Raw genomic sequence first — 14776 nt, forward strand, 5'->3', positions numbered from 1 at the left:
TAGCAACATATTCATTTATAAAAAATAATATCTTGCTATATGTATATATATATATAATATTATATATATAGCAACAGAAATGTTTTTCAGAACCATTTTTTTCCACTTTGTATGCAAAATAATTCATATCCTCATTTTGATAACGTTCACTGAGCTCTTTAAGCACATAAAATGACTTTAAATGGAACATTTTATCCTGTTAAATCTTAATTTTCCTATTTGTTTCATCCGAAACGCTCGTTTTGAGAGTTGTAGTTCACATCGCAGCCTCTAGGAGGTGCTAGTGCGCCTTTATACTTGAGAAAGACCATCTGAAAGTTATTGTTTTAAGTAGATTAGATAACATAAGACCCTCTCCTGGGGGCCCAGAGGCGCACGTGCGATTCTCTGGAACACTTTGGGGTCTTTTTTTACTGTAAAGTTGCCCCTCGTGCCCCTCGTGTTGTTCCCCCGTGCACGCGGTTCCTCTCGTGCACGGTTTCAAACTGTAGCTTCAGGTGATCTGCGCTTCTTCTTCTGAAAAGAGGAAGAACGGCGACAGGTCACGTGACATGTTTCCTCTTCAACGCGCAGAGAGGCTCAGACTCGACGCGACAAGCAGCGATGACGCCGACCGCTCAAGGCAAGTTAAACCCTTCTCTCACACATTCTGCTTCTTATATCAATGTCAGGTTATTGGTTTTTATATTCAACAGAACCACCTAATAACAAATAACAATGACAGATAAGAGCTTGAACTCGGATTTTGCTTTTACTTTCGTTCCTTTTGATTGAGGCCACAATAGATTCTATTGTCTTCAGGCTGCAGGTGCGTTCAGGGTCACGCCATAACATTTTATTATGACTTTGAGTATGTTTTAGTAATTCATCTGGTTATTCTCTGGGGAATCAAAACACCACCAAATGAGTAGAATTCATCAATTTCCTGCATCAAATAAAATGAAAGCCTACTTAACAGCTGAATTTATTATTTATTATAAGTCAAATGTAATTAATAGATAAACATGTCTTGAAATTCAGCTCAATGTAATTCAAAACATATTTATTACGTAAAGGTTACTTATTTATTTAGTAGATATCATTCAACACTAATCACAACAGTATACACTTTACTACGGGCCAGATATGTCTTTTTATTATCAGCGTGTCTAACATCACGAGGGGGACCAGAAGAGACCATTAAAGAACACGTTCTTCAGGTGAAGTCAGAGGAACATCTCAGGCTTGGATTCGGGTTTCATTTTTGGGTTCACGTAACTGTGAGTCAGCCGGGTGTCAGGTGACTTCTGAACATTGGAACCGGTGTCACATCCACGCTTGCATTTTCACTTCCAATAACTTCTCTACTTCCTTTTCTTTAATGCTGGTTCCCTCTCTCCCAGTCCTCTGAAGCTGCTACGTGCTGCACATTAATCGTCTCAAACGAATCACCGATGTTGATGAATACGGTTTCAGTTCTGGTCTCGTGATGATGTTCTCGCTCTGGGGTTTGCGTGCGGTTCAAAATCTTTTAGGTGTGAAGGAAGTGATACTCGGATGCTGCTGAGCCTCAGACGGAGGTGAAGGCTCACTGGGAGCAGCTGGAACCCCCAAACCACAGACTACAACAGCAACTATACATGTAGATATATAGGCAACAATGTCTCAATATGAAGTACTTCATATTGAGACATTGTTGCATTGTTACATATACCTATAAGGTATATGTAACAATGCAACAATGTCTCAATATTAAGACATTGTTGCATTGTTACATATACCTATAAGGTATATATATATATATATATATATATATATATATATATATATATATATATATATATAGGTATACCTATATACCTAAGTATATAAAACTTGTAATACAAAATGTTATTCCCTTACATATAAGTTAACTTTCCACAACTGGAGAAGTTTCATAATGACATGAGTTACTTCTTCTTTTGTTACCGTGTTCACTCGGTGTGTCTCCTCTTGACTTCTGAGTTCGATGCCTTAAACCCCGAGAGCGTTGTGTCGCCGCTCCGCCACCGCGCCGCCACCGCGCCGCCACCGCGCCGCCACCGCGCCGCCACCGCGCCGCCACCGCGCCGCCACCGCGCCGCCAGCCTGATCCCCTTTGTGGGGTTTCCACGAAGCGAGCGCCACTCGTATGTTTCTGACGCAGAAAAGAGGCCATCAAAGGTCAGAGGACATCCTGACTGTGTGTGTGTGTGTGTGTCTGTGTGTGTGTGTCTGTGTGTGTGTATATGTGTGTCTGTGTAGGCCTGATGTTGGGCAGCCTGCTGCTCGTCTCCCTGTGCGTCGGGGCAGCGGCCATGTTTGACAGCCGTCTGGACGTCCAATGGGAACTGTGGAAGAAGACCAACGAGAAACAGTACCGAAACGAGGTATGCAAATTTAATATGAATAAATTAAATATGAAGTATGTAAATATATTAGCAGGCTCCGATCCATAAGATGCATTAACGTAAACATTTGACCCGATGCCCTCTCACTGTGTGTGTCTGTGTGTATGTGTGTGTCTGTGTGTGTGTCTGTGTGTATGTGTGTGTCTGTGTGTGTGTGTGTGTGTCTGTGTGTGTCTGTGTGTGTCTGTGTGTCTGTGTGCGTCTGTGTCTGTCTGTGTGTGTGTCTGTGTGTGTGTCTATGTGTGTCTGTGTGTGTGTGTGTCTGTGTGTGTGTCTGTGTGTGTGTCTGTGTGTGTCTGTGTGTGTCTGTGTGTGTCTGTGTGTGTCTGTGTGCGTGTCTGTGTGCGTCTGTGTGTGTCTGTGTGCGTCTGTGTGCGTCTGTGTGTCTGTGTGTGTCTGTGTGTGTGTCTGTGTGTGTCTGTGTGTGTGTCTGTGTGTGTCTGTGTGTGTCTGTGTGTGTCGAGGTGGAGGACGTCCGCCGCCGGGAATTGTGGGAGAGGAACCTGATGCTCATCAACGATCACAACCTGGAGGCCTCGATGGGGCTTCACACCTACGAGCTGAGCATGAACCACATGGGAGACTTGGTGAGACGCGGAGCTCACTCTCTGTTTTCACTCTCTGTTTTCACTCTGTTTTCACTCTCTGTTTTCACTCTCCTGTTTTCACTCTCCTGTTTTCACTCTCCTCCTGTTTTCACTCTCCTGTTTTCACTCTCTGTTTTCACTCTCCTGTTTTCACTCTCTGTTTTCACTCTCCTGTTTTCACTCTCCTGTTTTCACTCTCCTGTTTTCACTCTCTGTTTTCACTCTCCTGTTTTCACTCTCCTGTTTTCACTCTCTGTTTTCACTCTCCTGTTTTCACTCTCCTGTTTTCTCTCTCTGTTTTCACTCTCCTGTTTTCACTCTCTGTTTTCACTCTCCTGTTTTCACTCTCTGTTTTCACTCTCCTGTTTTCACTCTCCTGTTTTCACTCTCCTGTTTTCACTCTCCTGTTTTCACTCTCTGTTTTCACTCTCCTGTTTTCACTCTCCTGTTTTCACTCTCCTGTTTTCACTCTCTGTTTTCACTCTCCTGTTTTCACTCTCCTGTTTTCACTCTCTGTTTTCACTCTCCTGTTTTCACTCTCTGTTTTCACTCTCCTGTTTTCACTCTCCTGTTTTCACTCTCCTGTTTTCACTCTCTGTTTTCACTCTCCTGTTTTCACTCTCCTGTTTTCACTCTCTGTTTTCACTCTCCTGTTTTCTCTCTCTGTTTTCACTCTCCTGTTTTCACTCTCCTGTTTTCACTCTCTGTTTTCACTCTCCTGTTTTCACTCTCCTGTTTTCTCTCTCTGTTTTCACTCTCCTGTTTTCACTCTCTGTTTTCACTCTCCTGTTTTCACTCTCCTGTTTTCACTCTCCTGTTTTCACTCTCTGTTTTCACTCTCCTGTTTTCACTCTCCTGTTTTCACTCTCCTGTTTTCACTCTCCTGTTTTCACTCTCTGTTTTCACTCTCCTGTTTTCACTCTCTGTTTTCACTCTATGTTTTCACTCTCCTGTTTTCACTCTCTGTTTTCACTCTCCTGTTTTCACTCTCTGTTTTCACTCTGTTTTCACTCTTCTGTTTTCACTCTCCTGTTTTCACTCTCTGTTTTCACTCTGTTTTCACTCTTCTGTTTTCACTCTCCTGTTTTCACTCTCTGTTTTCACTCTGTTTTCACTCTCCTGTTTTCTCTGTTTTCACTCTCTGTTTTCACTCTCCTGTTTTCTCTGTTTTCACTCTCTGTTTTCACTCTTCTGTTTTCACTCTCCTGTTTTCACTCTCCAGTGGGGGCGGGGCCAACAGTCCAATGATTTTGATTGGTTCATGATGCTTTAATGACGGTGGAAGGTCAGAGGGAGATTCAGCGTGAATAGTTTAGACTTTGAAGCGCACAAGCTGATGATCTCTATGAGGAAGTATTGTTATGTTTGTTTTTATATGAAAAATAACAATAACATAAACGTGTAAATGTGCTGGAATACGGACGAGGTCGTCCGGCCCCAGGAGCTTAGCGTTGGCGGGTTTATGGTAAACAAATGAACACTGATGTGTCTGTCAATACAACAACAGGGCCACTGTAGGTTAGAACATAAGTAAATAAATACAGGGGCGTTGGTATGCAAAGAATAAAACTTTCTTTTTTAGAAAGATAATTAAACTTTTCCAGGTTTAAAAGGAATTCATCAGAAAGAAAATTAGATAAAGTCATAAATAAAGAGACATAAAACATATAAATGTCACAATTTCTGCGGCAAGTTTGAGATTTAGCACATGTGATTAATTTGGATACAATAATATTAAGGACAATAATAATAATAATAACAATGCAATAATAATAATGACAATAATAAAAAAAACAATGAAAATAATAATAATAACAATGACGATAATAATAATCATTATTATTCATATTATTTTCATTATTGGTAGTTTTAGTACTGGTATACAATAAGAAGAAGAACAATGAACATAATACTAATAACAATGAAAATAATAATAACAATGAAAATAATAATAACAATGACCATAATAATAATAATAACAATGACAATAATAATAACAATGACCATAATAATAATAATAACAATGACCATAATACTAATAATAATAACAAAGACAATAATAAGAACAATGACAATAATAATAATAATCATTATTATTCATATTATTGTAATTATTGGTAGTTTTAGTACTGGTATACAATAATAATAATATGCCTATTCATTATTATTATAACAATGACAAAATCAATACAAAATACAATCAACGTGGAGCTTTCAGTGGGTTCTAATCAGCAGCTGCACTTCACACATTTGTGACATTAGATGTTGAATTTAAGTTTAATCTGGATTAAAAAAACGGACCTGTCCTTATTCTTATTATTTATTAATGCAACGCCAAATGAATCAGGGCCTTTTTTATTTATGTTGTGCTGATCTCAGCGCTGCTCTTATGTACTTTCTCCCAGACGCCGGAGGAGATCCTGCAGTCTTACGCCACGCTCAGTCCCCCCACCGACATCCAGAGGGCGCCATCTGCCTTCGCGGGGACAACCGGCGCCGGCGCTCCGGACACCGTGGACTGGAGAGCGAAGGGCTACGTCAGCAGCGTCAAGAACCAGGTGAAGAAGAACCGCGCTCGCCTCCTGTTGCGTCACCTCGGGGTCACCGGCCCACGCCGCTGCTGCTCGTGCGTTAGCGCTTGTTGTTCGCACAGGAAGTCAAACAGGAAGTCAAACAGGAAGTCAAACAGGAAGTCGCCACCACAAACAGGAGAACGCGGACGAGTAAAATCACTAAAGTTTGAAATGTGAAAACAGCTTTTATTTGACCCGTTGGTCCCTAAACATCCGCTGGTTTTAAAATCCATATCATTTTATGCATCATAATTAATTTGTATTACATCCTGCGGGAATGGATTTATTATGAGACAATAGGCTCCTGGGCCCCCGGCGAGACACAGACTTCTAGTTGTTTACACAGTTGTTTAACTTCTTTTGTGATTGTTTTGTGTCTCTTTGTGGTTGTTTTGTGTGTCTTTGAGGTGATTTTGAATCTCTTATTTATTGTTTTGTGTCTCTTTGTGGTTGTTTTGTGTGTCTTTGTGGTTGTTTTGTGTGTCTTTGAGGTTGTTTTGAATCTCTTAGTGATTGTTTTGTGTCTCTTTGTGGTTGTTTTGTGTCTCTTTGTGGTTGTTTTGTGTGTCTTTGAGGTTGTTTTGAATCTCTTAGTGATTGTTTTGTGTCTCTTTGTGGTTGTTTTGTGTGTCTTTGAGGTCATTTTGTATCTCGTTGTGTGTCTTTGTATTTATTTTGCATCTATTTGTTGTTGTTTTGTGTGTCTCTGTGGTCATGTTGCATCTCCTTATGCTTTTTTGTGTCTTTGTGGTCATTTTGCATCTCTTTGTGGTTGTTTTGTGTGTCTTTGTATTTATTTTTCATTTCTTTGTTGTTGTTTTGTTTGTCTTTGTGATAATTTTTCATCTCTTTGTGGTTGTTTTGTGTATTTTTGTGGTCATTTTGCATCTGGTCACAGTGACATTTGTAGCCATGTCTTTTTAAAGACATGACATTTGAAGGTCATATCCTTATAACACTTTTTCTTGCGAGTCTTAAGATCTCGCTGTGAAACATACCATAATAATAAACCACCATTGTAACATGTTTGATTCAACTGACATCGTACTGTCCAGGGTTCTTGTGGCTCCTGCTGGGCCTTCAGCGCCGTGGGGGCCCTGGAGGGCCAGTTAGCCAAGACAACTGGGAAGCTGGTGGACCTCAGCCCCCAAAACCTGGTGGACTGCTCGGGCAAATACGGCAACCGCGGCTGCAACGGTGGCTTCATGAACCAGGCGTTCCGCTACGTCATCGACAACCAGGGCATCGACTCGGAGGCTGCGTACCCGTACAGAGGACAGGTGAGGGGCGTTAGATGTCAAATATACACACTCGTATGCACCTACAAACCCCAGTTAATAATCTCAGCCATGATGTTTATGACCTCTGAGGCAGTTCACCGTTAAGTCACGTTTTCCTCATATGCCGAGCAAGAAATTATAACACGTGGAATAACAGCATCTCAACTCTGTGTTTACTAATGTGCAGGAAGGGCTTCTGTGACACTGGAGGGAGATTAGAACAAATGTTACACTGAATAATGCAGCACGATATAATAATAAAGCAATTTGTTTCCTCTTTACAGAAAAAGCTGCAAAAGACAATTCGCTGAAAATGTCTAAATATTCAGAATCTATTAATAAAAACGCTTTTATTTCAAGAAAAGGGAGTTCAGCATGTGTATATATAGCATATTTCTTAGTATATCTTGTAGTAAGCCATATATGAAAGTGTGTAATGCATGTAAAACATTACATCTGCATGTTATAACTTATAAACCTCATGCTGTAAAGTAGCAGATGCACTTTGTGGTCGTTGTGTTGTGACCTTTATGGATAAAAGTATGAAGCTTTCAATCGTATACCTCATCCTCCGAAGGAGTCACGACTAAAATCAGAACGTCATCTGCACGATGAAGGTTGCAACTAACTGTTTTTGGCTCCGTGCTGCGGGGAACATTTAAAAAAGGAAGCAGTTTGTGTAATATGGTGTAGCAGTGTTGCATAAAGAAGACCAACTGTGTGTGGAAACCCCCAATCGGAGACACGTGGTACAACCCAAACATCGTCATAATCAATCCCTGATAAAAAGCATCGCTTTAATTCTATCGTATCGATAATAGAATCCCTTTTTTCTCGGTATATATAAGAAGGTATGTCGCAATAGTTCATTGTGCTTCCCCTACACAGGGGGGGGGGGGGGGGGGGGGCATGTGTGTAAGACGGAGAGGAGATCCAGCGCAAACTCGGGTTTACAGTTTTTACAAATCCCCGAGAGAGGCAACGATGTGGGTGGACAAGAAGTTCAGTCCGACCCTGCAGGCTGCGGACTGCAGCACTCACTTGTCTGGGGTCTGCCGTTAATGTCTCTTTGGAGCAACAATAAATGAATCGGAGCGGACAACGTGCATGTCCTCCGGGCTTCATCTGGTTTTCGCTGTTGAGGAGGAAGAGGAGGAGGAGGAAGATGAGGAGGATGGGGTGGGCAGTGCTGAGCCGATTTTGAAAGGACTGTTGCAGCCTCGCGAACAACATTTATCTCAGTAATAATAATAATTACATGGACGTGTTTACATTTCATTGCTTTCTGTTGTCACACAGTGTGAATCGTGGGGGGCTCTAACCCCCGGTGCGTCCTCTCTCTTTCAGGCACAGCAGTGCCGCTACGAGGCCGCGGACCGCGCCGCCAACTGCTCCGGGTACAGCTTCCTGCCCCCAGGAGACGAGGGCGCCCTGAAGGAGGCGCTCGCCACCATCGGACCCATTTCCGTGGCGATTGACGCCACGCAGCGCACATTCGCCTTCTACAGGAGCGGTACGTTGCGCAGCATCCAGACCGGGTCTTGGGTGCAGGAAGACGGGGGATGGTTTGTCGTGTATTTGTATTTATATACTCCAGAAATCGCTGTTGAGTGTAGTTAAAAGTGCAAAAAAGAAAAGCTACATTTGAACCAGTAGGGGCATCAAAACACTTCATTTTTAGACAAGGAATCCCTCATCTGAATAAATATCAAACAGTGTATAAGAAGGTTTGCAGTTAAACTACTGAGGTATAATAGTTTTAATAATACAACTTGATGTATACGTTTTTTTTTTATTAAACATATGAATCAAAAATGCAACGTGGGAAAACAAATGTGTACGTATTTAAAAAGGTTTACCGGACATTCCCGGCTTAAATGCTCGTAAGAAATAATAAATGTAATTATAAATGGATTTTTATTTTGAAACCTGCCATTTCAGGAGTGTACGATGACGCGAGGTGCACCCAGAAGGTGAACCATGGGGTGCTAGTGGTGGGCTACGGCACCCTGAACGGAGACGACTACTGGCTGGTCAAGAACAGGTGGGACATCGTTCACTTCCCCATACACACAAACACACACACAAACACACACACAAACACACACACAAACATACACACAAACACACACAAACATACACAAACATACACACAAACATACACACAAACACACACAAACATACACAAACATACACACAAACACACACAAACATACACAAACATACACACAAACATACACACAAACATGCACACAAACACACACACAAACACACACACAAACATACACACAAACACACACACAAACATGCACACAAACATACACACAAACATACACACAAACATACACACAAACATACACACAAACATACACACAAACATACACACAAACACAAACATACAAACATACACACAAACACAAACGTACACACAAACATACACACAAACACAAACACAAACATAAACACAAACACAAACATACACACAAACACAAACATACAAACATACACACAAACATACACACAAACACACAAACATACACACAAACATACACACAAACACAAACATACAAACATACACACAAACACAAACGTACACACAAACATACACACAAACACAAACATACACACAAACACAAACATACACACAAACACAAAGATACACACAAACACAAACATACACACAAACATACACACAAACACACACACAAACATACACACAAACACACACACAAACACACACACAAACACGCACACAAACACACACACAAACACGCACACAAACATACACACAAACACACACACAAACACAAACACGCACACAAACATACACACAAACACACACACAAACACACACACAAACACAAACATACACACAAACACACACACAAACACAAACATACACACAAACATACACACAAACACACACAAACATACACACAAACACACACACAAACACGCGCACAAACATACACACAAACATACACACACATACACACACATACACACACACACACACACGCACAAACATACACACACACATACACACACACATACACACAAACATACACACAAACATACACACAAACATACACACAAACACACACACAAACACGCACACAAACACGCACACAAACGTACACACAAACATACACACAAACACCCACACAAACGTACACACAAACATACACACAAACACACACACAAACATACACACAAACACACACACGCACACAAACACGCACACAAACACGCACACAAACACCCACACAAACGTACACACAAACATACACACAAACACACACACAAACATACACACAAACACACACACGCACACAAACACGCACACAAACACACACACAAACACCCACACAAACGTACACACAAACGTACACACACACATACACACACACATACACACAAACGTACACGCAAACGTACACACAAACGTACACACAAACGTACACACAAACGTACACACACGTACACACAAACGTACACACACACGTACACACAAACGTACACACAAACGTACACACACGTACACACAAACATACACACAAACGTACACACAAACGTACACACAAACGTACACACAAACGTACACACACGTACACACAAACGTACACACAAACGTACACACACGTACACACAAACATACACACAAACGTACACACAAACGTACACACAAACATACACACAAACATACACACACACGTACACACAAACGTACACACAAACATACACACAAACATACACACCGCACTTGCACACGTGCACCCTGAGCTCATGTGTAGCTCCTCCCCCAACTGGTTCCCAGTGCGGTGGGAAACAGGAAGTGACATCACAGCACAGAGGGTTCGGGTAACACCTTTTCTCTCCCATGCCGGTCGTGTCTTTGAACTCACCTCGGGTTCGGGTAACACCTTTTCTCTCCCATGCCGGTCGTGTCTTTGAACTCACCTCGGGTTCGGGTAACACCTTTTCTCTCCCATGCCGGTCGGGTCTTTGAACGCACCTCGTCTTCTCTCCTCTCCAGCTGGGGGGCGTCGTTTGGAGACCGGGGCTACATCCGGATGTCTCGCAACAAGAAGAACCAGTGTGGCATCGCTCTGTACGGCTGCTATCCCACCATGTAGCTGCAGGGGGAGCCCCACTGTACAGTTTAATTACACGTTGATTCAACCATGTTTTGTTTCTTAAAACTCCTTTTAATGCACCATTCTTTATATATCAAAAGACAAATATATCCTTTAAATATATATCTTTAAATATTACAGTTGTGGAAATCGTCTTAACGGTGTGTTTGTTTGTATGGACTCGACGTGTGTTTTTAATCACTAATAAAGATAGTAAGTGGACTGTGCTTGAACACTACATGAACACTCATTATTCTCTTGATGTATTCCCTCAGTAAACATTGTAAACATTAGTTTTTGGTCTCAATCTCTAGTTTCAAGTCTTCTTCAATACAGCGTGATGTTCATTTAGTAAATTATGGTCATTTAGAGTCAAACAGACCATAAAGCAGGGGATGCTTTAGGGGCGGGGCTACAAGGTGATTGACAGGTCAGAGTATAGTGCATGTTTTTTTGTCTTACGACTTTAACCCTTTCAGTGTGTTTCCATGTCACGAAAATTAACTGCAACATTTTGCTCTTTTGTCACTTCTGGTTGCCAAAAAAAACAAAACAAATGTGTGACGAAAACCTGACGAAATGTTGAACACGGGACCAGAATATTGACGTTGACCCGTATGAAAAATAAACGTGTTAATACGGCACATTTGTCTTGCGACAGGGTCAAATTTAACGGTCTATGCTCAAAGCCCATTGGTCCGTCTTGGCCTTTAGAAGCACCTCAACAAGGTCAGAATAAAGTCAACAAGGTCAACAAGGTCAGAATAAAGTCAACAAGGTCAGAATTAAGGTCAGAATAAAGTCAACAAGGTCAGAATAAAGTCAACAAGGTCAGAATAAAGGTCAGAATAAAGTCAACAAGGTCAGAATAAAGTCAACAAGGTCAGAATAAAGTCAACAAGGTCAGAATAAAGTCAACAAGGTCAGAATAAAGTCAACAAGAGCGCGGCGTTGGGTTACAAATGAGTCATTTTTTATTTTTTTAGTGCAACATCACAACAAACAATTTTCACATGAGGTATTCAAAGGGATTTTCTTTAGTTGTTGATACAAAATGTCCCACCATGATTGACGTTTAAAGTGTTGTGTATCTTTTTTTTATGTTCATTTTCATTTTTTTTAAAGCCTTTGGTTTGGTTAGCCACATTCATTAGTAAGTCTAACACATGGACGAGAATGGCACGATGAAGCATGGTGGGTCGAGTCCGAGCTGAGGAAACTCAGACTCAGTCAAATATAATATTCCCCTCAGCTCGTCCCCGTTTAAAGCTTTTTTGTATGGATTTTTTTTATTAATTCCTACTTACAACAGTGGGATCGAACAGTATTTCAACTACACTAGACATTTTTGGAAAAAACAGGGGTTTGAAGAGGTGGCTTACAAATGTGGAAAAATAGCTTCTGTCTCCTCCGACCTTTTTTATTTTTGGATGAGCGCTTGATTTTTTTTGGGGGGTGGGGGGGGGAGGGGGGGGGCTTTTTCTGTCACATGATTCTAGTTTTTTTTTTTGGAGAAGAGGAAAAAAAAAAAAAAAAAAAAGGAATAGGCAACGTTGATTACAGCAAGATCCTCCTTGCTTGGATTGTCACCTCCCTTCTTTTTCTTTTTTTAGTTTTTTGGTCTTGAGGATGATTTATGTACAGAACACGATGGGACACCATACTGGACTCAAGCTTTGGCTGGACAGGGGGGGCCTTGTTCGGCTCCTGTTACGGATTGATTCCAGCACATTTGGTTTGGAGTAAAAGGCATGAAGAAGAGACGGATGGACAGACAGACAGACAGACAGACAGACAGACACCCTGACAGGATGGATTCTTTGGTTAAGGAATATCTTTGCCACACAACATCTCACACAGTTGAGGTAGATGGGTAAAGTCTTCATGTACACATAGGGGGAGGGGGTGGTTGGGTGGGAAGGGGGGGTAAAAGATGGGAACACTGGGGTTTACAGAGTCAAAAGACTTCCATCTGAAGACACCGCCTCGTGTCAGTTTCTCAGTTCCAGCTCGACATAATACTGTTTTTACATAAATAATCAGCACGCGGAACCCACCGGCGCTTTATCCTCTGAGTGCTACGATAGCTCTGATGGGGAACTGCTAAAACTACCCATACATAACCGTTCAGCAGCTACCCATCAATCTTTGGTTGTTGTTGTTGTTGTTTTTGGTTTGAACATCATTTTTTTTTTTGGTCTTTTTTTTCATTCTGAAAGTCGACGTTAGCTTTAATGTTATTATTTCGTTATTTTAAACGCTCCCTTCAGAATTTGCTCTGCAACGACCTCCCCCGCGCTGCCGGGTCACATTCCTAGAAAAACCACTAGGGGGTGCCGCAGGCTAGAATGGCAATGCCGATCTCCAACTGGATTCACTCCTCCCTCCCTCCCTCCCTCCCTCCCTCCCTCCCTCCATCCCTCCATCCCTCCCTCCCTCCGGCCTCCCATGGAAAAGCTTCCCCGCTTGACACGGAGCAGAAGGTGGCTCAATACAAAAAGCTCTGTCTCCATTTTAGGCTCCCAGTCATAGAGACAAAGAGAAACCTGAAAGGTGTCACCTCAGCTTTGATACAATGACAGTAGCGTGCAGGGGTTGGCAAGAGGAGCCTCAAAGCTACCCCCCCCCCATCAACCCCTCCTGTACAGACTCCACACCCCCCTGGACCCCCCCATGCTTACAATTGTTGCTCATTAAAGTTTAATTCAGCTCCATGCCCCACTACTCAAACACCTCCTTTTCCTCTAACAGCCCCCCACCCCTTCCCACCTCTCCTACACACACACACACCACACCACCACCCTAATTCTGGATGATTCAGCCTCCTCTCTGATCTCCCCCCGCCCCCTTTGAATGCCCCCTAAAGCCCACAGGTCTGGCCGAGAGCGGACCCCAGACCAGATACCCAGAGAGGAGACGGGATGAAAAAAGCCTCTCCTTTGAAGTCCGCGGAAAAAGTCGATGGCCTCTTTCATGACCGCCCGTCTTTCAAGTGCACGCTGTGAAGGGGGCCCCGGCAACCCACCCCCATCCAACCTTAAAGAGAGAGAGAGAGAGCGAGAGAGAGGGTGGAAAGCGGCCAGGCTAACTTCGCCAGTCTTTGGCAGCGTTTACACAGGGATCAGAGAATCTGATTCTCTCCTAATTTCGGCATCTGCAAAACAACATGCTGAAAAATCTAATCACTTGTCCCGGTGGAAAGTACCGTGGGAACCCCAGATGATCGACTATAGGGCCCTAGAAGCCACGCAACGTGATCACACAGCCCTACGAGATGAGGAACGAACTCTTAGACCTTTAAAGGTCCAGACAGACAAAACCCACAAACCCAACAGGCCTCGCAGCCAAATCAGAGCCCATAAAAGATGAGGATCGAACCAGAAGAACCCAAGTAGGCCAGGGACAAGCTCTGAGACCTTTAGAACCCAGGGAACAAAAACCAAAGATTCCAAAAACCCCAAAGGTCCAGGAACGATCCCTAAAAGCTTCAGAACCGAGTAACCAAAAACCCAAAGAACCTCAGGTGACGAGGAACACACTTCAAGAAACTCAAAGGTCCAGGCTGATCCCCAGAAGATGTGGAACACACTGGAACGAACCCTAAAAGCTTCAGAACCGAGTAACCAAAAAAGAACCTCAGATGACGAGGAACACGCTTTAAAAACTCCAAAAGGTCCAGGAACAAAACCTAAAACCTTTAGAACCCAGGAAGCAAAAACAACCAAGATCCCCAGAATGTGAGGAGCACACTTTCAGAACCTCAAAGATCCAAGTACAAAACCCGAACACCTT

General features: G+C 42.5%; 1 protein-coding gene across 2 annotated transcripts; it reads left to right on the forward strand.

Annotated features, from left to right (window-relative positions):
• The first annotated feature begins 506 nt into the window (after positions 1–506).
• LOC117745280 (cathepsin S-like) lies at positions 507–11228 on the forward strand. 2 transcript variants are annotated; one of them, XR_004611222.1, is made up of 8 exons: positions 507–622; positions 2263–2387; positions 2873–2995; positions 5401–5553; positions 6624–6848; positions 8196–8413; positions 8790–8892; positions 10885–11228. XR_004611222.1 is itself a non-coding variant. In XM_034553504.1 (8 exons), exons 1-8 carry the CDS (start codon positions 604–606, stop codon positions 10982–10984), a joined length of 1014 nt encoding a protein of 337 aa, XP_034409395.1. In that variant the 5' UTR covers positions 507–603; the 3' UTR covers positions 10985–11228. The 2 variants fall into 2 exon arrangements, 1 of the variants encoding a protein (XP_034409395.1); XM_034553504.1 differs by having other exon boundaries at positions 8196–8361.
• Positions 11229–14776: the final 3548 nt, after the last annotated feature.

This window comes from Cyclopterus lumpus, chromosome 16 (genome assembly GCF_009769545.1).
Source record: "Cyclopterus lumpus isolate fCycLum1 chromosome 16, fCycLum1.pri, whole genome shotgun sequence".
Classification (NCBI taxonomy): Eukaryota; Metazoa; Chordata; class Actinopteri; order Perciformes; family Cyclopteridae; genus Cyclopterus; species Cyclopterus lumpus.

Coding starts and splice junctions, on each gene's coding strand:
- LOC117745280 (XM_034553504.1), top strand. Junction 2,996..5,400: donor TGAACCACATGGGAGACTTG/GTGAGACGCGGA, acceptor ACTTTCTCCCAG/ACGCCGGAGGAGATCCTGCA. Junction 6,849..8,195: donor CGTACCCGTACAGAGGACAG/GTGAGGGGCGTT, acceptor TCTCTCTTTCAG/GCACAGCAGTGCCGCTACGA.